This window comes from Kogia breviceps, chromosome 8, assembly GCF_026419965.1.
Source record: "Kogia breviceps isolate mKogBre1 chromosome 8, mKogBre1 haplotype 1, whole genome shotgun sequence".
NCBI lineage: Eukaryota > Metazoa > Chordata > Mammalia > Artiodactyla > Physeteridae > Kogia > Kogia breviceps.
This window is the reverse complement of record NC_081317.1, coordinates 19547489-19571866: the sequence shown is the minus strand read 5'-3', so window position 1 is coordinate 19571866 and position 24378 is coordinate 19547489. Positions and strand designations below refer to the sequence as shown.

General features: G+C 50.8%; 2 protein-coding genes across 3 annotated transcripts in view; one reads left to right on the top strand and one right to left on the bottom strand.

Annotated features, from left to right (window-relative positions):
• The first annotated feature begins 7410 nt into the window (after positions 1-7410).
• Positions 7411-10867, top strand: ORM1 (orosomucoid 1). Its single transcript, XM_059071323.2, has 6 exons — positions 7411-7556; positions 7949-8091; positions 8339-8409; positions 9253-9360; positions 9507-9610; positions 10691-10867. The coding sequence occupies exons 1-6, from the start codon at positions 7440-7442 to the stop codon at positions 10754-10756; spliced, it is 609 nt and encodes a 202-aa protein (XP_058927306.1). The 5' UTR covers positions 7411-7439; the 3' UTR covers positions 10757-10867.
• A 2297-nt stretch (positions 10868-13164) lies between these two features.
• AKNA (AT-hook transcription factor) overlaps positions 13165-24378 on the bottom strand; it is a 52491-nt gene continuing 41277 nt past the window's right edge. For both annotated transcript variants that reach the window (XM_059071315.2, XM_067040899.1), the window contains exons 16-22: positions 23585-23761; positions 22805-22920; positions 21776-21922; positions 20213-20308; positions 18498-18614; positions 18035-18227; positions 13165-14291 (exon numbers count right to left, since the gene is read on the bottom strand). In XM_059071315.2, coding sequence (XP_058927298.1) covers positions 14033-14291; positions 18035-18227; positions 18498-18614; positions 20213-20308; positions 21776-21922; positions 22805-22920; positions 23585-23761 — 1105 coding nt within the window. In that variant the 3' untranslated portion in view covers positions 13165-14032. The remainder of the gene's footprint in view (positions 14292-18034; positions 18228-18497; positions 18615-20212; positions 20309-21775; positions 21923-22804; positions 22921-23584; positions 23762-24378) is intronic.

Below are 24378 nucleotides of genomic sequence, written 5' to 3'. Positions count from 1 at the left end.
TGAGCAAATAGTTTTCGGTATTTCCTCAGCCCAGACACAAAGTTCCTAATTTGGACTGTTTGCTCTGCCCGTTTATTTTTGTGATTGCTCACGTAGATGAGATCACGAATTAGTTGTCAGACGCAGAGCTCAGCCCTGGCCTTGTATAAAATGGCCAGAAATCTGTATAAAGTGGTTTTCTCAGAAAGTGAATCATTTCAAAATGGTGCATTTCCCTGATTATGGAAACCTCATCTTTTCACCCTGTTACCTTACCCTTCTGGGCCACTGGTTTTCTCAAGTACCTAATGGGGAAAACATCCTATTTTCCTGAATCTAATATAGACATAGTTTTGCATTTTGATGTCTTTAGAAGTAGGATGTAACCTGCAATCTCTGAAGTATTTATATAATGCAGGAATCTGTCTTTCCTTCCTCACCACCCCAGCTTGTCATTAAACAGATGATGATGGTTATTATAATAGAAGGACCCTTAGAAGCAAGTTTGTTTCATCGGCTATTTAGTTCGTCTAAATGTGAACTGATTGAATATGCATAACAATCCAATGAAGTGGGGTTAATATATTATTATCATCCACATTTTACAAGTAGGGAAATTGAGGCACAGAGAAGTTAGGTAACTTGCCCAAGGTCACAGAGTTAGCAAGTGGTAGAACCAGGACAACTCTTTACCAGCATCCTACACTGCCCTGATTGCTTTTCTGTCTCTTTCCTGCCAAACTTCTTGACATTGTGCCAGGGACAGATAGGCAGGCTGAGGAGGGCTGCCCAAGACTTCAATTCATGGAGGTACTAAAGCATCCTTAAAATGTAAGAAGATGGGGGGAATTGTACTGTGTCAGGGTGAGTGCTGGGTGTGCTTGGAGAAACTACTTGGCTAGCCTCTTGGGAGGAGAGTGAGAAGCCCCTCAAGGGGCAGTCTGGGGCTGAGGACAGTGAGGACAACTCACTCCTTCCCATCCGCCTGCCAATGCAGGGGACATGGGTTCGAGCTCTGGTCCGGGAAGATCCCACATGCCGCGGAGCAGCTAAGCCCGTGCTCCACAGCTACTGAGCCTGCGCTCTAGAGCCCGCGAGCCACAACTATTTAGCCCAAGTGCTGCAACTACTGAAGCCTCGCAACCTAGAGCCCGTGCTCCACAACAAGAGAAGCCGCTGCAATGAGAAGCCTGCGCACCACAACGAAGAGTAGCCCCCGCTCGCCGCAACTAGAGAAAGCCCGCGCGCAGCAACGAAGATCCAGTGCAGCCATAAATAAATAAATAAATATTAAAGAAAAGAAAGAAACAGGGGCCATGAAGAGGCTTTTGTACCCAGGAGGACCCTTCCCGGTCCTGCTCAGTTTCAGTCTCCCCTTTTCTTTGTTACTCCTCAATCCCAAGGGGAACGGGGGTTGCACAAGAAAGGAAATAAAATTTTGGGTAGAGGGATTAATCATAAACTCAGTAAGGAAACTCGGTTTTAGGGGCACGCGGTTTCAGCGCTAACCAGAGTTGAGTTAGCATCAGATCCTGCAGATTAAGGGCTCAGTCCCACAAGACTGTCCCCATTTCAGATGCCAATCGCAAATCCAGGTTGTCAGCTGTGCTTCTGACTGACCAGCTGTAAATCAGAGGTTCCCACAACCCTCTCTTTGGGTTTGGCCACTTACTAGAACAGCTCACAGAACTCAGGAGAATCGTTTACTTACTAGATTACCAGTTTAGTATAAAAGGATACAACTCAGGAATAGTCAGAGAGCAGAGATGCAAAGGGCAAGGTATGTGGGAAAGGGCAGGGAGCTTCCATGCCCTCTTTGGATTGCAGCTAAAATAGAAATGAAGTTTTTCTTCTCCTGAGAACAAGGAAAGTAAAGGGAACAGAGAAGAAACATAAACAGGCCTGAAAGAGTTAATCACTCCTAGCTTTACTTTAACTGTTACTAATCTGTAGTATCTGTAACTAGATCTGTCCTTCACAAAACTAGCCCCTATGTGAATTAAATCCTGCACAAATCACTTCCTAACTCTCTGTATGAATTATGTCCTGCATAAATCACTCCCTAACTCTCTGTGTGAATTCTAGTGCTTATTCTCCCTACACACTCTTGTAGCAAATCGCCCCTTGTAGCTGTTTGCATTTCAGAAGGAAGGTCACAGGCTGATAACCCAGAGACAAACGGACCCGGACCCAATTACCGGGTTGCCTGACGCCAGCGGTAACTTTTGAAATAATGCAAGAAGAGGAATGCAAGACCTTCACCATTTTGACCCTTATCACTCACTTCGACTGTGAACTCCACCTATAAGAACCCCTGTAATTCCCCAGGAGCGGGGGCACAGTTCTTGAGGCACTAGCCTGCTGTGTTTTCCCCTTTTGCCTGACAAAGGAATAAAGCCATCTCTCTTATCCTCCAAAATCTCTGTCTCCGTTTTTCTGTTCGGCATTGGCGCACAGAGAGTCAAGATTCTGGCAACAGGATTGGCCACCTATTCAGCCCCTCCACGTGTTCCTCAACCTGGAAGCTCTCCAAATCCCATCATTTAGCACTTTAGTGAAAGCATCATTACGTGACCATGGTTGATTAAATCACTGGTCATCGTTAGTGACCAAGTCGATCTCCAGCACCACCAGTTCCTTTCCCAGAGGTGAGAGGGTGGGGCTGAAAGTTCCAACCCTGTAATCACAAAGTTGGTTCCCCTGGTAACCAGCTCCCATCCCGTCTATCCAGGAGCCCCCACCCAAGAGACATCTTATTAGCATACAAAAAGACAAGTATCACTTTGGAGAGCCCAAGAGTTTTATGAGCTGTGTGCCAGGAAAGAGAGGTAGAGACCAAGTATATATTTTGTATGACAGTAAGTTCCGTACATATAAATGAGTTCTGTTCAGAGAGCACGTTCATAAGTTCCATTTGTTCATAAGTCCACAAAGTTAGCCTAGGTACCCAACTAACACAATCGGCTATATAGTACTGTATTGTAATAGGTTTATAATACTTTTCACACAAATAATACATAAAAAACAAACACAAAAAATAAAGTAAACATGTTTAATCTTACAGTACAGTACCTTGAAAAGTACAGTAGTACAGTACAACCGCTGGCATCCAGGGGCTGGTATCGAGTGAACAGGCAAGAAGAGTTACTGCCTGGAGGAGGGAGAGGAGGTGGGGGATGGTAGAGCTGAAGGATCGTCAGCAACAGGAGATGGAGGGCCAGCTGCAATTTCACTCATGCCTGACATGGATGGAACGCACGTTCGCATCTTTGAAAGTTCGCAACTTGAAGGTTCGTATGTAGGGGACTTACTGTATATCACACTCACTGTCTGTGGTTTTGCTTCAAGAGGCATGCAGGTTAGGCCAGAGCTGAATTGCTCTGGGTAAAAGAAAGACGGAGTCCTGCTCCTTACTGGCTCTCCCTGCTCACCATTCCCCCACCCAGGCAACCCTAGTATTTCTTCGCACGAACAAAGGAAGGCCCAAAGACCATTGGTCTAAATACCTAAATGTTATAAATCAAAAGTTTTTAAATAAAGCTGACTCTTTACAATTTAAGTTTTGGAAATTTAATCAATGGATTAAGTCTTGTTCAAAAATTTTATAAAGCTGTAAATTATTCACAATGCTAGCATTCAACCTCTAGCTGCTGATATCAAGAATCAGATTCATGCCTAATGTGTGTTACATCTACCTATACATGAATTTAAGAGGAATACGAATAATTTCATATTGCAAAATGTCTCTCAGCTACCATGTGCAACTCTTGCAAATACTGCCTATTTCTACATCAGGAGGGCCTCCCCAAATACACGTTGCAAAAAACCAAAAAATGGATTCTCAGTACTATTGGGAAGCAAGAGCTGATGTGGCAAGAACTTACTACCTTTATGCTGAGAGGGAAGAATGAGAAAGTTAACTGTCTTTTCTCTTTCTGTTGTTGAACCCGAGTTCATACGTCCCATGCACAGTGAGGCCAAACTGAAATGTCAGAGTCTGGAGCAGGGAAAGGTTTACTAATTGAGGAGGTGTCAACACAAGAAGATGGGAGACCTAGACTTGTCTCAAATCCATCTCATTAGCTGGCTGGGGCGCAAGGTTTTTAAAGGCAAGGAGGGTAAATAGGAGAGGGTTGTAGGATGCGTGATCAGCTCATGGACCTTCTTCTGATTGGTTGGTAGTGAGGTAACAAGGGGATGTTTCAGGAATCTTTATCATCAACCTTCTGGTTCCAACTAGTTTAGGGTCCACGTGCTTGTGGTCAGGATGTAGTCACCATCCTCCACCTGGGTTGGAGTCTTAGTTTCTGCAAAACAGCTCAAAGATATGCATCAGACTGTTATCAGCATCCCTTCAGGAGGGACAAGGAGTCCTGTGTCTCTATAGTCCTAATGATTAACTGCTTGAGCCTGCTCTTTGGAACTCAGAGAAGGCCTAGGAGGCTAAAGTCTCCCCTCCCCCACTTTGTTTTCTTTCTATAAACAAGAAACATGTTTTGTTTTGTTTTGTTTTTAACCCAGGAGGGCCCCCGCAGGGTCCTGCTCAGTTTCATCACCTCTAAGTCCACTCAAATCCTCCCTGAATTCTGAAGTGGTGTCTGTCTACTGTATCAGCAGTAGCATCACCCGCAAAGCCTCAGGACATTTGGATACAATGTCCAAATGCCTGATGTTTCAAGCATAGAGTACAAGATGGGAGGAATTGTTCCCCTGGGGTCTGAACACAGTTGGTTGTGAGGAAGGATGTTTAGGGCTATGGGTCACCCTGTGCCAATACCAGGTACCAGATCCCAAGTGACAGAGGTGCTTGTGTGTTGCTGAATGACCTTTGCATGTGTGTGTCCTTGTATGTGTGTGTCCGTGTGTGTGTGGTATGTGAGGGCCTCTAAACTCTGGGTTGCAGGTAGGAGCCCCAGTGGCCCAGGTCTAAGGTGGCACTGTCCCCATATAGTGTTCAGCATCTCTGTAAAATAGTGTCAAATCTGTGCCTAATCCCATCATCTCACACCTGGACCATGCAACCGCCCAACCGCTCTGCCAAGTTCTCCTGTTCTCGCCCTCCCCGTTCCCTGTTCTTCTCACTGTAGACAGACAGAGTGATCTTTCTAAAAAGCAAATCTGACTAGTCAAGCCCCCTCCACCTCACTTAAAATGTTTTCGTTTCTCCCCAATACCCCCAGGGTCCACGGCAAACTCCTCGGCCTGGCTTCCGTGCTCTGCAGCTCGGGTTCCCACCAACGTCCCCAAGCATCAGCCCCCATCACTCCGACCTCATCACAGGCTCCAGCCACACAGAGCATCCTGGTCCTTCACATACCACACTCTCCCTCACCTGCACTCTTCCCTCTTGAAGAGCTCCAGTCATGTTTGCAAGACTCCAGTTAGGGCAATGCAAATTCAAAACACTAACTGAGCTGGCAAAAAAAAAGAAGAAAAGAAGAGAAAAAGAAGGGAAATTCCAATTCTGACAAGGACGTAGAGAAAGATTCATTTCTGCATTGCTAGATTGGTGCAGCTTTAAAAATCGTTAGTGTTTTTTGATTTATCATGTTTTTGTTTTCTCTCTTGTGGGGGAGAGGTTTTTAAAAATCAACTTAATTGAGGTATAATTGGCTTACAGTAAAATGCACACATTTTTGGTTTCCACTTCAAAGAGTTTCACAAGTATACGTACGTGTGTAAACACCACCACCATGAAAATACAGAACATGGTCATCTACTTCAGAAAGTTCTCTCGTGCCCCTTGGCGGTCAAATGACAAGGCAACCACTGATCTGATTTCTACCGTTATAATTCGTTTTGGCTGTTCTAGAACTTTGTATAAATGGAATCATACAGACTATGCACTGTTGAGTCTGGCTTCTTTTGTTCAGCATAATGTTTTTGAGATGCAGTCATGCTGTTACATGTATCCATAGTTCATTCCTTTTTGTTGCTAAGTAATATTCCATTGTAGGAAAATGCCACAGTTTGTTTTTCTATTTTCCTGTTGGCAGGTATCTGAATTGTTTCTAGTTTGGGAGCTATTTTATTCATTTATGTATTTGGGGGGCAATTTTAAATATTGCTAAAGTCTTGCATTTTAAAGACATGTTTTTCTTTCTCTTGAAAGAAATTTGGATGCTCTCTGACACATATCATCAGAGGAAAAATCACAGTATAAAATGCTATAGACAGGGCTTCCCTGGTGCCTCAGTGCTTGAGAGTCCGCCTGCCGATGCAGGGGACATGGGTTCGTACCCCGGTCTGGGAGGATCCCCCGCGGCTGGGCCCGTGAGCCATGGCCGCTGAGCCTGCGTGTCCGGAGCCTGTGCTCTGCAACGGGAGAGGCCACAACAGTGAGAGGCCCGTGTACCACAAAAAAAAAAAAAAAAAAAAAAAAAAAAGCTATAGACAGCTATATTTCAATAAAGCTGGAAAAAATAAAATAAAATGCTCTAAATATAAAGAGAGGACATGCTCAAGGAAGTTAGAATCCAAGAAGTGAATGAAAGGTATGCATCCATTCAAATTACAACTGCTGACTATACTGACACATGAAAAAGTATTCAAAATACATGAAATGAATAAGAATACAAAATTGTAAGCTTATCATAATAGTACTTTTGGAAAGTATTTATTTATTTGAATAAAGATTTGACCCCGTCATGTAGAAATGCAAATGGGCAATGGAATTATTTATGCCATGGTATATACTGAGCGTCCACTACTTGCTGGGCACTGTCCCAGGGCTGGGAATATACGGGTGAAAAGAGGGGCAAGCTCCCTGCTCATATAGCAGGGGGTGGGGATATTGCAGAGATAATTTCCTGTTTTAGATACTGAGAGGTGGTTCAGGAAAACATTTACTGGAAATAGACATTCAACTTAGAAGCTCCTTTCTTTTGGAAAGGTCCCTGCCTCCAGGACCGGGTTGGGGGCCCTCTGGACTTTTGCTCTTTCACAGTTGTCAACACGCTCAGCTGGAATTGATCCCACGTTTGCCCTCACCTCCCACCCCTAAACCCCTCCCCCACTCATTCCCCCCTCCCCTATGCTCACCTGGGAACTCTCTAAGTTGCCTTCAGCGCTTGATTGACGGCTGGGTCCTTCTCAAGTCTTGGCGCTTAGTAGACAGGAATTGAATGAAAACCGGAGAGTTTGCTTACAGGCCCCTCTATCGACATCTAAACACATTAACTAATATCACTCCGGCCCACATTCGCCTTGGCTTTCAACAGCCAGACCTTTGGACTCTTGTAACCCTTCCAGGTCAGGGACCCAAATTAGACTTGGGGTTGCAGGCTTTACCTATAGCTGGCTTTGTGAGATGGAGGGAAGGTTTTGTGTAAGACCTTTTCCAAGAGCTCACCAGATTGTGTCATAGCTTGCCCCCAGGGCCCCGCCCACAGCTACTTTAAAGGTCACTGGCACCCTCCAGCCACCAGTTTGCCTGGCTGCAGGTGCCTCGTGGTTTCAGCATGGTGCTGCCCTGGGCCCTCGCTGTCCTGAGCCTCCTTCCTCTGCTGGACGCCCAGAGTCTGGAGTGCACCAACTTGACGGCGGTGGCGCCCATCACCAATGCCACCCTGGACAGGGTGAGTGCCCAAGTCCCTGAGTGCCATGGGCAGCTGCTTCCATCTCTGGGCTTCCCGTTGCCCTCCTGATGCCATCTTTTTCTATCCTGGGTCCCGGGGTGAAATTCTGACCAGCCTCTGGAGGCATTTCTTTGCCTCCAAACTCTGACGCCTCTTTGCAAGGTCCCTCAGCAGGGAACAATTCTGTACCGGGCAAGGAGGGGCTGCCCAGGGGTAGGGGGGGTGGGGGGAGATGTCTGGTCCTCCAAGTGAGCTCTTGCACGTCCACTCCTCATCTGGGGTCCCAGTCTCCTTGTTTGTAAAATGAGGGGAGAGATCTGCTGAGTCTCATCCCAGCTGACTCTCAAGGATTCAGCTCCAGCCTCCATCACCAGTTCCTGGCTTCTCCCCAGCTCTCTGGCAAGTGGTTTTACATCGGCTCGGCCTTCCGAAACCCCGAGTACAATGAGACGGCTAGATCGATCCAGGCGGCTTTCTTTTACTTTGAGCCCAAGCACGCGGAGGACAAGATAATTCTCAGAGAGTATCAGACCATGTGAGACCCCACACACCAACTCACCCCCAGCCTCAGCTTCTGGCTTCCACTCCCAGCTGCAGAAAAACCTTGAGCGAGTCCATCTTCCCTCCCGGCCTCAGCCTTCCCGTTGATGGACTAGGCGGGGAGGGATGGGGGGCATTGACTCCAATTGCCACCTGACTCTTGGCCCTCAATGACTGAGATGGGTGATCGTCCACTTCTTGACCATCTTATTGCTTGTCTCCCCTCTTCTGTCTAACTGTAGTGGGAACCAGTGCATCTACAACTTCAGCTCCGTGACGCTCTATCGCAAGAATGGGACCATGTCTAAATATGGTGAGGGCCAGCCCTGAGGTGGAGGGCTGCCGTGTGGAGTGAGGAGATGGTGGGTTGTCCAGCCTAAAGACGGAGGCCTGCACTAAAGCCCTGGGGACTTTGAACACAGAGAACACGGGACAGGCCCACCTCTTATATCTCTGTGGCCCCAGTGCCAGCACACAGCAAATAATCAGTAATAACTGCCAACATTGTTGAGCTCTTACTATGTGCCAGGCACTGTTTGAAGTGCTTTACATGGATTAATCCCCTTAATACTCACAAACAACCCTAGGAGGACATTACAGTGACCAGATGAGGAAATAGAGAAACAGAGACGTCAAGTAGTTTCCCCGAGGTCACACAGCTTATAATTAGAACTAGGATCTAAACCCCAGACTGGCTCCAGTCCTGCCTCTCTGTCAACTACTCCTTATCTTCGGGGAAAACTCCTTATCTTCGGGGAGCTAAGGGTGGGAACCTGCGTTGGGCAGGCAGTGACTTCGCCCATTTCCCCACCATCGCTGCAGAGAGGGCACCTAGGAGGAGCACACAAATACTGATGGAATTGAATGGACACCACTCTGCAGCCCCGAGGCTCCTGTCTGAGCTTGACTTCCTCATCTGTAAAATGGGGAGAAAGGCTCTGACAGCCATGGTCCATGTGAGGCTCCTATGATTCCACACATAGAGAGTGCTCAGTGCAGAGCCTGGCACGCAGGAGGAGCGAGTGACCAGTGGCCTAAGAGAACCCCTGGTCTTCACTGGTTGGCTGTGTGGCCCTGGGCACACCCAGGTTCCTCCCCCGTGAGATAGGAACTGTTGTACCGCCCCCGTGGTCTCATCAGAGGCTCTCTCCTCCAGAGTCGGGTAGAGAACACTTTGCTGACCTGCTGCTCACCAAGCACCCCAAGACCTTCATACTTTCTGCCTCCTGGAATGGCAAGAAGAACGTGGGGATGTCCTTCTATGGTAGACACCTCAAACTCGCACTCTACCCAAGCCTCACCCCAGGACCACCACGACTCGGGCTGGACCCCCAGCACCCCAGCCCCCTCCCTGGCCTCCCACTTAGGTCCCCCATCATCCTCACCCGGCACCCTTGCTCCATCCTGTAGCCGACAAGCCAGAGGTGAGCCAGGAGCAGAAGAAAGAGTTCCTTGATGCCATCAAGTGCATAGGCATTCACGAGTCAGAAATCACGTACAGCGATGAGAAAAAGGTAAGTGCAAGGGGGACTGGGCAGTGACCACCCTGAGGGTGGTCCCACCTTGGTCAGCCTCAGAGGCCCGGAGAGGGAAGCTGTCAGTCAAAGCTGCACAGCGAGGCAGGATATCCTGTTTAAGCACCTGCTTCACCGCAGGGCCCCCGGGTGATGGAGGCGTGCCCAGGAGGGAGAAGTCACTGGGAATCAGGGAGGACGCCTGGAGCAGGTGGGGAGGATTGTAAAGGCTAACAGGAGGGGAAGAGCACAGCCAAGGTGTGGTGAACTTGGGAAAGAGACACGCACACGGGGAGTGATCATTTACAGCTGCCTGCCACACCCCCAGGCTTCTAATGCCTGTGTGCGGGGGAATCAGTCTTGTGGTTTTAAGTGTCACCCAAACTGCAAGTCCAGGACCACCGTCCCAATTTTCGCTGGACCTGAGCATTATCTGTATAATCTTCTTCATACTTTCCTTTAAACCTGTGTTAAATGAAAGGCTTTACATGGTCTCGTCCTGTGCAATAATAGCTGAAATCACAGAGTTGATTTAAACGGGTTACGAAAACCAAAAACTGGCTCCACGTTTCTGGATATAGGGAAATACTTTCATGATTACTAAAATAAAAACGTCTCCAACTAGACAGATTAGTGCCCCCAGAGGTCATTTCCCGTGACCACCAGTGGCACGAATCGTCCCCCGCTTTCGGGAAGCCCGGGAAAAGGCGTATGAACACAGACACTGGAGTTGGTCCCGTGGCCAGCAGCCTGCTGTCCCCTCCACTGGCCGGGGGACCTCGGACAGGCCGCGGGTCACCATTAGCCTCCCTCTCAACATCTTCAAAACGGTGTGAGGAATCCAGGAGATCAACAGAAGGGCGTGGCAAGTCATAAGTGCGCCGACATGCCAGCTGTTAAGGCTTTGAGCCTCCATTTCAGAGGTGAATAAGCTGAGACTCAGAGAGAGAGAGAATGACTTGCCCAGGGTCAGCCAGCTAAAGCCCTGCTTGGGCTGGAGCCACAGTCCAGAGCTTACTTCCCTCTTCCCCCATAAGACCCCCTGCCCTCCCCCGATCATGTGCTGTCTTCTCCCACTAGGATCTGTGTGGGCCACTGCATATGCAGCATGAGGAGGAAAGGAAGAAGGAAAAGGAAGGGTCCTAGCATTGGGTTAGGACCCTGGGGCCTCTGCGGACCCATCCTCAGCCCCCGTCTCACCCTTCGTACCTCAGCTCTTTCCCTCGGTGGCCTCAATAAAGCGTCTGTTGTGTTTCAGTCAGGCTGTCATTTGCTTGTTCGCGTCTTCATTCGTTCCTTCATGTTGTGCCCGCCTCAGTTGAGCCCCAGCCGACCACTGCCCTGAGTTGATCCTTGGTTGGAAGGGCCCTTGCTATAATTCCCAGCACATGTGCCAGGATGGATGACTAGATGCACTGAGTGCTGTGAGAGCCCAGCACGGGGAAGCTTCCTTCTCCAGTGGGGAAATCTGGGAAGGCTACCTGGAAGGGGCATCTGAACCACTCTAGAAAGATTAGGAGCTTGCTAACACCTGCTGTTCTCGCCGCAAGCCAAAGATCTGTTTAAGGAACATCGAAGCAGAGGACCCTGAAGAGGAGTTCAGGTAGAGAGAGGGTGGTGAGGACTCAGGAGTGTGGTGCTAAACACAAGGGCCCTTTATTTATTTATTTTAAAAAGATGAATCAGTTTGGTTTCACTTTTGCTCAATTCATGAGATATTGTCAAAATGTCACCATTCATATCAAAATTTCTCCCAGGTGTCACCAAGAAACTGATGATCAATATTTTTGAAAAGATTTTTTTCAAGAATCTTATCAGATCATATTGCGTTTCCTAAAGTAAATCCTTTCAGGAATGAAGGAAAGTTTCTCCTCTTAAGTACATGAAATAGAGTCTCTGTCACTTGATTATGAAGGTCACAGAGGTGCCCTGTTACCAAGCCCCGTGGACAGGGCAGGAGTGAGGAGACCGCAGTTGGGACACAGCTGCCCTGAGGGCACCTGGTGAGCAAGTGAATTGCAGCAGAGGCCGCAGGCCCTGTGGAGGCGGCTCTGGAGGTCCCGGCGTGAGATTGCAGGCGGACTCTCATCCGAGCTCCCTTTACTGCGTTAGGGCCTTTACTTTAGATGCCAGCCTGGCCATCTGGGGAGGCGAGTTAGGAGGGCCCAGACGGGAGGCAGGAAGACCTACGCGGAGGCTGCTGTGAGCATCCTGGAAGAGGCGGGTGTCTGGGCCAGGGCAGGGGCAGGATGGGGGAGACTCGGAGGACTTGGGGCCAGGCCAGAGGGGCTGTGTGTCTCCATGAGGTGTTCCCAGAGTGCCCACCTGACACCCAGGAGGAAGATAGGATACCTAGGGTAAGGTTGGTCTCTCGAATCCAGCCATCTTGCAAATAGATGTGTTTGGAGCCCTCGCCATGGGGCCACGTCTGAGGCTGGCCCACTTAGAGGCATAAAGAGGACTGAGCGTCTGAAGCCAGGATTCCAACAAGGAAGGCTGGTCTCCTTCCAGACCCAAGGGCTTTGTGATGGTCATGTGAGGGAAGCAGGTCCACACAGGTGGCAGAGAAACTGGGCTGAATGATTGGAGTAATTCTACGTGCAAGCATCCTAAGCCAGGTGGAGTGACAGGACCATAACCCTGGCTCCTGACACCCAGTCCTGTGGCTCACAGGCCAGCGTCCTCCAAAGAGCCACAGACCCAAGACTTCAGCATTCTTCGTTCAAAGCTGCAGCCACGCTGTGCCCAGGGCACTGAGGCTGGACGCACTGCTCTGGCCCCCCACCGCGGGCTCCCCCTTCCCAAACACCTTCCCATGAGGGTGTGGACCGGGAGGCTCAGAACCAACAAGAAATCTCCCATCTCGGCAAGATGCCGTTTTCAACTCTCCTGAGAAGGATCAGCTGAAAAATGAAATAGAAATGAGTCCTGGAGGGCCAGGAGAAGCAAGTGAGGTGAGAGGTGGGGAAGACTGAAGAAAAGACCAAGGGAAGGGGAAGCAGGAGCTGGGGAGGAAAAAGTCATGGAGGTCTCAGGAGAAAAAAACAGTGACAAAGAATACGGACTGTGGAGTCAGACCGTCGCGAGTTCGGGCATTCGGAACCTCGGTCTCCTCATTAATAAAATGGGCGCACAGTGGGTCACTTAGCTCAAGGATTGGCATCCAGGAGGCGCTCAGTAAATGGCAGCTGTTGTTGCTGTTTGCTGCCAAAAGGAGCACTGGAAAGAGAGTCCGGGCTCGTGCTCTCGCAGACACCAATGTGCTGTGTGTCTCAGAAAAGAGGCTTGGTCAGACGGCCTCTCCTCGCAGGCCCCTCCAGTGGAAAGCTTTATGGTTCTGAGGGGGAGAGTTGGAGAGACAGGAGGCACTGAAGGGAGGTAGGCAGGCAGAGTCTGGAAATGTGTACCCAACTGGTCCCTCGGGGGAGGGCTCCACTTGGCACCAAATCTTTCACCCCACAGACTTGACTTTAGAAACCACAAGTGGATGACACACACCACAGATGTGGGCGGCTTTGGGAATGTTTTGGGGGTTTTTTTGGCTTTCATTTCTTAAGATCAATATTCACTCTTCTTTATTTGCTCTCATAACGAAAATAGATTTTTAAATGTCCCAAATATACAAATATCACTGATGCACACACATTCCAGAAAAGCTGAAGTCTGAGCTGCTACAAGGTCAGGGAGCAGGAGATGGCCTGGCCTCATGGCCACAGACAAGGACCTGGCAGGAAGCTGGCCACTGGCTCAATTCCACGGGGGTCCCAGGGGAGAGCCGGGGGTCTCGGGACGAGGTACTGAGGGGGGCCATGGTGGATGGCTTTCTGGGCCCTCCGTGGGGTGTCTCCATCCCAGCAGACCCATGGGAAAGGCCTCTCAACCATGGAGAAGCTGGGTGTGTCATCCTGAGATATCCCGATGGCCTCAAAGTGCCCCACTGACCCCCGGTCACCAGGAGAAAGGTCCCCGCCACGTCCTTCCCAGAGACACCTACTCTGGAGTGGCTGGTCACAGGTGGGGGGACAAGTTTTCGCCAGAGACCCTGGCCCCGTCCCTTCTTACCTGGCCTCCTAAGAAGGATCCAAGACCAGGAAAATGCTTCCGTTTGAAAAAAAGAAATCTGTCCATCCGTATATAAAATACATATTGTTAGCCGGAGATGGACAAATGTAGGACCAGGAGCCTCCCAGAGATGGCATCTGGACAGATGGTGGCCTCAGTCCCAGCATCCCCTTCAGGGCTGGTCCCTAGGAGGTGACTTCTCTGGAGGACCAGCCGACACCCTTTCCGTCTTGGAAACATGGAGGCTGAGCAGCCAGGGCCGGTGCGGAGGGAGCCCTCCTCGTGAGGGTCTGCGGGGCCTCCAGGGCGACAGGGACTGCCCACCCCTGCCCGCCGTGCGTCTCTGAGCCTTGAGCGCAGTCAGAAGGGACAGGAGCCCCGCAGGCCGCGGGCCTGGCGCAGGTCGGCCGACAGGGAGCGGCTCATGAGCTTGGTGGTGGAGCGGACGCTCTCAGCAGCCTGGACCGCCCGGCTCAGGGCCTTGTTGAGCTCCTCCAGGTCCTCCAGGTCCAGCTGGATGGAGTGCCGGGGTCTCCCGGCCGGCTGAGAGACTGCGGGGGGCCACTCGGCAGCTGCTCGGGCCGAGGGGGCTGAGGTAGGTGCTGGAGGCACGTAGTACCTGGGGAGAGACACGAGTGCGTTCACCGACCACGGAGAGGGCTGGGGGCTTCTCAGCCCCAGCTCGGCCCCTACACTCTGAGTCTCAGTTTCTTCACCCCTAAAATGGGAAAAATAACCCCCGCTGAGGGATGTATTAGAGGGGTGTAGCAAGGTAAATGGGAGTGCCTGAACCCGAAGAGTCCTCAAAAAATGGTCCGTTTCATCTACCCGTTCATTGAACAAATGCTTATGGAACGTACATGTGCCAGCCAGTGCACCAGGGCCTGAGGTTACCATGGTGAATGAAAGACACGGACCCTGCCCGCCGCCTTCTTGGAGCTTCTAGTCTGAGAGCCTGGTCTCAGGGAGACCAGGATCACGCCAGGCTCTGGAGCAAACCCCCGTCATCAGAGAGGTCATGTATGGAGCCCTCTTTGTCAGGCGTGGAGCGCTGGAGAAACGTGATAATAATAATTAGGATTCTGCAGGAGTGAGAGGGTCTGGCTCCACTCATCCCCCCCGGCCTGGTCCTGCAGGAATGTACGGTGTTGTTTAAAAGTCCTGGGGAAAACCGGCTGAGGAGCCATGAGCTGAAGCACTGGTTTCTCCAAGAAGTGACTACTGCATTCCTCCAAGGATGCCGAGTTTAGGGTTCGAAGAAACCGATGCTGGGCAAGAAGAGGGCGTGGCACCTGTGTTGTGGAGTAGAGTGTGTAGGAAAGAGGGGGACAAAGAAGCATGTTGCCTAAATAGAGCAGGAATGGGTTTAGGAGAACTCGGCCGGAGACATTCACTCGTGTTTTGCTTGGCACGCTGCAAACTCTGGTCTTATTCCTGACCCTTCACTTTCTAATTTTGCATTATTGCACGCTGTGAAAAAAGGGCTTTGCTAGGATCTGAACAGATGTCTCTCCAAACGAGAGGTACAAATGGCCAACAAAGCACATGAAAAGATGCTCAACATCATTAGCCAGCAGGGAAATGCAAATCAAAACTACATGAGATGGCACTTCACACACTCCCCACCCACTGGGTGTCCTCAGAGACACTCATTGCTCAAAGCAAAAAGATAGCAATGAGTGTCTGTGAGGATGTGGGGAGATCGGAACCCTCAAACACTGCTGGTGGGAATGTAAAATGGTGCCACTACTTTGGAAACCAGTTTGGCCAGTTCCTCAGTTAAACACAGCGCCTAGCCTGGGCCTGGCATCCTCAGCCTCAGGACCCATTTGCCAGGCTCTGAGAGAAGTCCTTTACCAGCACTGGCTTGATTATTCGGTAGGTACTTTTATGCTTATTTTACAGATGAGCAAAGAGAAGCTCCGAGAAGCTAAGTGATGCAGGAAGCTCCCCAAATCCTGGCCACCCGCACGACCATGAACAAGCTACTTCATTTTCAAGGGGTCCGTTTCTCCATGGAAAACAGCCATATTTAGCTACCTCCCAGGGTAAATCCAATAGGAAAATTCAGGTTAAAAGCTCTGTATGCCCAGCGCTCTGTAAATGTCAGCTACTGAGGACTCCCCCAGAGTCAAAGAGCTGGAAGGAGCAGTACTGGATTTAAACCCACAGCTAATTAGCTCCCAGGAGATGCTGATACATATCATCTGAACTGAATGAATGGGCTTCTTGAATCCAGTTCCCTCCTTTAAGGACAGACTAGCTGGTGTAACTACTGGCTTCCTACACACCCCTGCCTTCTGATAATTCTGATGACCAGCTTGGCCTGAAAGGTACCCCAAACTCCCCCTAGGGCAGAAGCTACAAAACAGAACAAACAACAACCAAGAAACCCCCCCCAAACCAAAAAACTGGCTAGAAAGCCTCTGGTGCAGAGGCTATAAGGTGGCTGGCCAGCAGGTGGCAGCACAGGCCCATTCAGCTTTCTAAGCGTTCCTGGCCTCAGCCACTGAGCATGCTCAGTCCTGCTGATGAGCAGCTGGAGAAACTTCAGGGTGGCATCAGCCCCAATTCCAGTAGCATTAGAAGCACTATGGTTACTGGCCACCTCCTATGCACTATGGGCTTGCCATGCATCCGTTCATTTAATCCTCACCACAACCCATCTCACAGAGGGAAAAACTGAGGCACAGGAGCAAAGTGACCTGCCCCAGGTTATCTGGTTACTGCTGGCCTGGTCTGTTGGGCACTAAAGCTCAGGGTCTTTCCCCTTCCTCACGGCCTGTCCAGGCCTGGGGACACCAACCTGGTTAGTTCTGCCCACAGGTCTGAGCCCGGAAGGATCTGGAATGGCCGCAGAAGTAGAGACCCATGGCTACCGTGGACGCTCAGAGCTTTCTCCTGGGCCACCAAATTCCAGGCAAACCCTTTCCTGTCCAACAAATCAAGAGGCCTGAGCATGCAGCATGGCCTCTCTTAACTGCTGGAGCGGAGGGTTCCTTAACGACCCAGCCGGTCTCAGCTGAGAGGAAAGCCAAGAAACCGCGCTGTAGGCAGGACTCCTCACGGAGCCGGATGGCGCCTGGGCCTCTGCTCCTGCCAAGCGGCAACACTGATGGAAACTCTGGCCTCTTGCTGCTCACAGACACAGGCTTCTGACAACACACCACTGAAGAGGGCCCCTGACCCAGTGTCATTTTACAGTGAGGGAAACTGAGGCATAGAACTAGCTGACGACAGTCAGGAGAAGAAGAAAGATCTCCTAATTCCAGGGTCCAGGCCTTTTTTTTCCTGCATAATCCCGTCATGTTGAAGCCACCTTTCCTCATTTTCTCCTCTTACTGATGACAATATTAACGGCAGCAGCATTTGCTGTGATGACAAAAGCTGCTGTTTATTCAGCAAAGAGCATTTGCTGGCACTGCACTACGAACCCCACAAACAGCTCGTGGGGCTCTTGCCACCTGCCTCATTTAATCCTCATACGACTGTACGTGACTGAGACTCTGACCCCATTTAACAGATGGGGAAAGCGAGGCTCAGAGAGGAAGTAGCTTTACCAAGGCCACACCACTAATAAGCGGACAGGATTCCAGTACAACTCTGACTCTAAAACCTGGACCATTTGCGTCTCAACTGCTGTGCTTTTTCTGTGTTGACTGATAGTACATCCAAATCCATGTAAAAAGTGATTGCTCCTCTGGCCGTGGACCTGACCAGTATGCCTCTAAACTGTCAAGGCCATCGGGAACAAGGAAAGTCTGAGAAACTGTCTCAGCCAGGAGGAGCCTGGGAGATGTGACAACTAAATGTATGTGGTAACTTGTGGGGCTGTGGGGGGTGGTCCTGGGACAGAAAAAGGACTTCAGGTAAAAACTAAGAAACCTGAATGAACTGTGGACTTCAGTTAATAACAATGTATTAATAATGGTTCACTAACTGCACTGTACCATATCAAGGTGAGATGTTTATAACAGAAGAACTCTCTGTGTTATCTGTTCCATTTCTCTATAAATCTAAAACTGTTCTAAAAATAAAGCCTAGTTTTTGAAAAAGTTATTACTTGCTTTCTGAGAAGTCCCATAAGGAGATGGAAGATGGTTAAGGTCCTAGGTCCCCCTGAGGCTGTAAGAGGTCAGGGCCCTCTGCCAGCCTCCTTCACTGCTGGGTCCCCAGGGCCAAGCACTCTCACTGGTGCCCAGGGAGCATTCAGGGTTTGTTGAATGACTGCATGAGTGTTGGCAGGGGGAAACACAGGACTACTCAGTGCCCGAGTTCTCAGCTACCCAACTCAGGTCTGAATGCTCATTATTAAGCAATTCAGACAGAAAGGCTAGGAGGGTTGGAATGGAAGGTTCTTACACAGTGGCTGATGGATAAGGCAGGAGGGGAACCGAGGAGACGTAGGCAAAGGCAGGAGGCGCTGGTGCAGAGGGCGCGGCAGCCAGATACCACAGTGCAGGAGGCGGCCTGGGTGACGACCCTGCCCGCTTGCTCCTTTGTTTGGGGCTGGAGGTAGAAGATGCGTTTCTCCTGGTGGCGGCCATTTCTGGTGCTGTCAGGGAGGGACACCAGAGAGACACAGTCTCACCACTTGGGAAGATCTAACAGAGAACAGAGGGTCCTCCCAGCCCCACCAGTCCCCATTAGAGCTGGACACGGGGCCGGCCATGCCGGGAGTGCCTCGCGTTGGGGAAGCCAACTCTCATCCAGTTTGCTCCATCCCAGATTGTGCAAGCTGCCACCCCGGCTAAATGACCCCTCCCAGGGGCCCACACCGGAATCCAGGAGAGCCAGGGGGAAGAGACGGAGCATCTGTCCCTACCAGAGCTGGCTGAGTCTGGGCCCTCCCCCTTGGAGGAGGACCCAACTCGACCACACAGGGGACATCGCTGGGTCTCAGCGTGAGATGGTCCCAGTGGGTCCTTGGTGCCAGCATCACCTGGAAGAGGAGGCAGAGACGTCAGGAGAGGGTTATGTCTAAGTCACTGGGCCCCCACAAGCCTCCCGCAGCACTGAGCTCCCCTCAGGGACCACTGCAGAGGAGACAAGCGGCCTCCACTGGTGACAGCAATATTGATGGTAACCATGACATCGAGAGGCATCTCCTGAGCCAGGCCCTCTGCTCAGGGTCTTCGTGCATTAGTTGATCAAATCCAACAAGCCACTGGTCTAGCTACCATCGTCACTCCCCCATTTTACAGATGGGGAAACCGAGGCTCCAAAAGGTTGAATAATTTGCCAAGTCTCAGGGCAGGGAAGCAGTGGTCCTCTGTCTGATCTCAAGCCTGGTTCTCCCAGCTGGAGCCCTAGTACCTATGGTCATCCTCCACAGCGACACAGGCCCATTCTCCAGGTGGGACCGGCCCACAGCGGCCCCTGGGCACCAGGGCGAGTCAGTGGAGGCCTAGCGAGCAGGAGGAGAGTGGGCATCCTGGTCCTCTTCCTGTACAAATCCTCAACACCACAACTGGGAGAATTCCAGGGCCCATCTGCCTCTCCTGCAGGCCTCAGCTCAGCATCACTCCCTCTGGGAAGCCCCACCACCCAGTGGGCTGAGCTATGTGCTCCCTAGCCCCGCCCTGTGCTCCCCCATCCCAGTTCTGACCATTCTGTTTTGTCTGCTTAGCTGAAGAGTTTGTTAGGGACAAGGCCCAGGGCCCAGTATGGGAGGGTGCTGAATAAATGAATGAGTGGTAGGCTTGTTGGGACTCTAGCAAAGGCGCAGCAATACAGTGGCGAAGAGCCAGGGCTTTAGAGTTACAAAGACCTGGGTTCAAATCCTGACTCTACCACTTGTAAGCTGTGTGCCCTTGGGCAAGTTACTTAACTCCTCTGAGCCTCAGTTTCTTCACTCATATAATGGACATAGTAATAAAGTGTGCAAAACCTACTTCATAGGGTTGTGAGGATTAATGTTTGTACAACCCTTAGCATGTTGCCCTGGATATAGTAACGGCTTAATCAATGACAGCTCCATCATTACCATCATTATTGCTTGAAAGGGCCTCAGAGACCATCTCCAAACCTTTCATGATGGATGTGGAGGCTGAGGCTCAGAGGTGTTAAGGAACATGCTGAATGTCACAGAGCGTGTCCGTGGCAAAACTGGGACTAGGACCTGGTGTCCATATTCTCGGGCCACTTCTCTCCCCACTACTCTTCCCCTAAACTCTTGGGTTTGGGGGAAAGGGTGAGGAGTGGAGGGAGGACAGAGGAGAGATAAGACAATCAATGCTGCCAGCCCCCCTGCTGCTTGCACCCCTCCCTGCATCAGGACCTTCTAGAATCATGTTCATGTCTTCTCTAGGTCAAGGTGAAGGAGAGTGGCTTCAGGGAAGGCACCTGGAGGAATAGATGTGAGGGCAGGACTCCCTGGGAGGGCTAAAAAGACCAGAAAGTAATCTCTTTCCCTTGTCTGTATCTTGACCCGCACAGAGCTCAGGGTGGCCCATGTCTGGCCCCACTGCACCCCCAAGGCCAAGGGCAAGAAGCTGCAGCCTCATAGCCTTGGCCGCTTCTTCAGGTACCATCCCCTACCTGGATCCTCTGTCCTAGCGGGTCGGCAGTGGGGACAGGAGACTGGGCCGCTGCCTCTTGGGAGAGTCTTGGGGGTCAGTACATGGTACTCCTGGCCTGGGGAAGAAACCAGAACAGTCAGTGTCAGCTGGGCGTGGATGCAGAATTGGGGACGATTTAGAATAAGGATCTCTCTCCTCTTCTTCCAAGTGGTTTAATAGTCTCCCTCTCAATCTTCTTCTCATGCACACATGCACAAGTGCACACACATGTGATATATGTGCATAAATATGTAGCTATATAATTGTGCATGTACATATACACATATACGTAAAAACACATTTATTTGTCTGTTTCTTAGAAGCTCTCTCCAGACTCCTGTTTCATCTCAGATCCTATTTAGGGACCAGCTGCCTAGTTCTTGATATACAGAAGCAACCAACAAATGCCAGCTCTGTCAGGATTGGAAAGCAGGCCAGGAAGACATGATAAAGCAATGACAAAGTGTGATGCTACTCCCCCATACCCTGGCTTGCTGGTTAGGATTAGAATGGCTTAGGCAAGGAGTCAGTGGTGTTTTCTCGGTGCTCCAAGCAGCTGGAAAATAGCGAGAGCCATACTGTGGGTTTCATAGGCTTGTTGGGAGGGCTGAATGGGGTCATATCTGTGAGGTATCCTGCGCGCAGATGTCAAGTGCTCAAGGTTACCAGAAGGTTGGACAGGGTCTTGGGTCTGCACCCAGCCCTGCCACCCCCTGCCTCGTCCATCCCTGAGTCTCACATAAGACCTGCAGAATGCTGCCTGATTAATTACTTTTTCTCTCTCCTCTGCTGTGCACGGTCCCCACTTTATACTCTGTGTGTGTTGCCTTGGGGCCCCTGGACACGCTGCTGCTTTCGCTTCTAACCCTCGGCTTCTATCTGCTCTGTTGGGAGATATTGTATCTCATTTCCTGCCTTCTCTGCATCACTCAGCCTTCCGTATCTGAGGTTAACAGCCCTCCCTCCCAGTGAGGTATGGGTGAGAGCCACGTCTATAATTTACTTACTGTAATTCACACATCTACTATAATTGCTTATTTGTTACTGGTCTTCTCTGCTATGCAGTCAGATTCATGAAAGTAGGAGCTGTATCCGTATTTGTTTCAACGTTAAGCACTCTGAAATCCTACTATGTGTCACCTCAAGCCTTACTATGTGCCGGGTACCCAGTCCGTGAGACACGGGGCCCCCCGGGGAATCAGAACCTTAAGGCAGTCCAGGAGTGATTCCGTGTTCACCTTGTCACCCAGGTCCTGCAAACATCAAGCTCTCCCTAAGCCGCTTCATGAATGACCAGCTGAATGGGCTTCCCCAGCACCAAGCATGGGCCCCGACAAAGGGGAGGCCTCAGAAACTGCTTGCTGAGTGAATGAATAGCAAACGCACCAGATTCAAAGAGACAATACTCCCTGATGTTCTTGTATCACACAACTCATACAAAAAATGATAGTATTTCAATGTCCCACTGGCTAAACGGAAGAGCCTTCTCAGGACAGAGACCAGCCTGGGGACCATGCCCACCCAGCGCCCCCTCCTGGCCCACCTGTGTATTGGCCGCGGAAGGTGACCCTTTCCGGCCGACCGGTGCTACCCACTCCTCTCCTTCTATCCCGAGATGCCTGTGGACTGTCCTCGGTGGTCTTGCCCCTCTCAGAGAACAGCCTGGGGGAGGTTGGCTCAGATTCGGAACCTGAGGTGGAAAGAGGGGCATCAGAGGGGGAGGGGGTGGGGGTCACATAGCTTAGGAAGTGGGTGGATCACAAGTTCAGGCTCTGGGGCAGGCGTAGATTTTAAACCCAGCTCTGCCCCTTAGTAATCACAGCCGACACATCTGGACCCCTGGCCTTGTGCTAAATGCCTGGCGTGCTTCATGACACGTACCCTCACGGCAACCCCGGGAGCGGACGCTATCATCACTGCACTGTTAGCTGTTCATTTAACTGCACAGGGCAGGTAAGCAACCTGGCCAAGGCCACACGGCTAGAAAGGAGTGAGCTGGGGCCACTGATTCCAGAGCCATATTCCTTCAGGCAAGTCCCCTGTGCTTCCGGGCTTTGGTGTCCTGATCTGCAGAATGTGGATAATACGACCCATCTTGCAGTGAAGATTAAGCAAGATGATACACGTACAAAAAGCCCTTATGGGGCTTCCCTGGTGGCGCAGTGATTGAGAATCCGCCTGCCGATGCAGGGGATACGGGTTCGTGCCCCGGTCCGGGAAGATCCCACATGCCGCGGAGCGGCTGGGCCCGTGAGCCTGTGCGTCCGGAGCCTGAGCTCCGCAACGGGAGAGGCCACAACAGTGAGAGGCCCGCGTACCACCAAATAAATAAATAAATTAAAAAAAAAAAAAAAAAAAAAAAGCCCTTATGGAAACCGCAGCTCATAGTATGTGCATAGCATACTGTTGCTGTCATTAGAAGTACATGGTATTTCAGAGCACAACTACCTAAAAAAGACACCCGAAACCTTCTCCAAGTTTCCTCTAGGGCTGTTGCTGTGGTCCCTGACCACTTAGCCAGCATGCCCAGAATGTGGCCTCCAAAAATCAGTCCAGGCGGGTGGTCACTTACTCAGGGACAATCGAGGCACCTCCCGAGGCACCAAGGAGGACCTGGCTCGCCTCCTTCCTGCGGAGACTGCTTGCTCTGCACCCCCAGGCTCACCAGACAATCTCTCTGTGGATTTACTAGCAAAAGGGAGAGAGAGAGAGATGATGTCACTGGATGAGGTTTCATGCAGCCTTTAAAGATGATCAGTGAGAAGCCCAACCCAGAGAAACGCTTATAACATAAGGAAAGAGGAGAATACGAAAAGTCAAAACCAAAGACTCTGGAGTCAGACTCATAGAAAATGGCTCTGAGCCTCTCTGCCCCTCAGTTTCCTCATCTGTCAAATGGGGATGATAGGAGCAATGACTTTAGAGGGTTGTTGGAAGAATTGATGCGACAACGTCCATTAAAAACGTTAACGTAGTGCCCTCCAATAGAAATACTCAGAAGTTAGTTAGTTAAAGATGATTTTATAAGTCATCATAAGTGAATAGCTGCTGAGTAAGTGGGTGAGAGGATGAGCGTCCTGAAAACGTTCTAGCTCTTCACTTGGGTGGTGAGTTCAGGCATATTCACTGTATCATGCTTTATTATTAACACATATGTTTAATATATTCTTCTATGTATCAAATATCACATGGTAAAAAAATGAAATGTTAAGAGTGAATGAATGAGTGAATAAGCGAGAGAGGGGTGTGGCTGTGCCTGAGTCCACATGTCTGGGGAGAGCCAGAGGTTGGCCAACGCTACCTTCTGCAGCTCCCACCAGGGCAAAGGGGCGGGAGTTTGGGGTTCACCCACCTGCCGTAATGGGAGCCCCAAGTGGCTGAGGAATCAGCTGGCTGGTCCCGGGCCCGGGCGGCGTGGTCGAATTTGGACGCTGGGCGCTTCGGGCTGCCCTGGGGGTGCTGGTGCAGGCTGTCCTCCAGCCGGAGACGGAGCCGGGATACCTCTTCTTGCAGCTCACGGATGGCCTGGCTGGGGTGGAGGGGTGGAGACAGGAGAAAGAACAGAGGCACAATGAACAGAGCTGCAGCCGCCGCCTGAGTGCTGCCTGGATGCCAGGTCTTTGTCCTTTTCCAGCAGGCACCGTCCAACTCTGCTGTCAGTGGATTCTCGAACTTCCCTGTGTGTCCGCTTTTCTTGTTACAAAGCGTGACGCCCCTCTGAGTTCACGTCCCTCCCCGCACATCTGGTGAGCAAAGCAGAACCTTCTTTGAGGTTTACCCAACCTAGCACGCAGGGCCTCTGAGTAACTATACTGAAACACCAGTGACAAATTCTCAACATAGAGATGAGGATGCATAGTAGTGAGGGCATTGGCTCAAGGTGCACTTTAAAATTTCAATTCTGACCTGCCTCAGCCCCCCGGCTGCCCTCCCCTTCCTCAATTTCTGTCTGTAGAAACCCTAACTCTCTGTCCTGGTTCCTTCCCGCCTGGTTCCTTCCCACCCTTGCTCAGCACCCCCTCCTGGGTTCCCGCAAACATTTCCTACGTTGTTCAAGTCCATCTCCCTGCTCCTGGCGGAAGATGCTTGTTTATCTATCTCCCCAACTAGACAGCGAGCCCCTGGCAGGCAAGGAGCGGGTCTCCC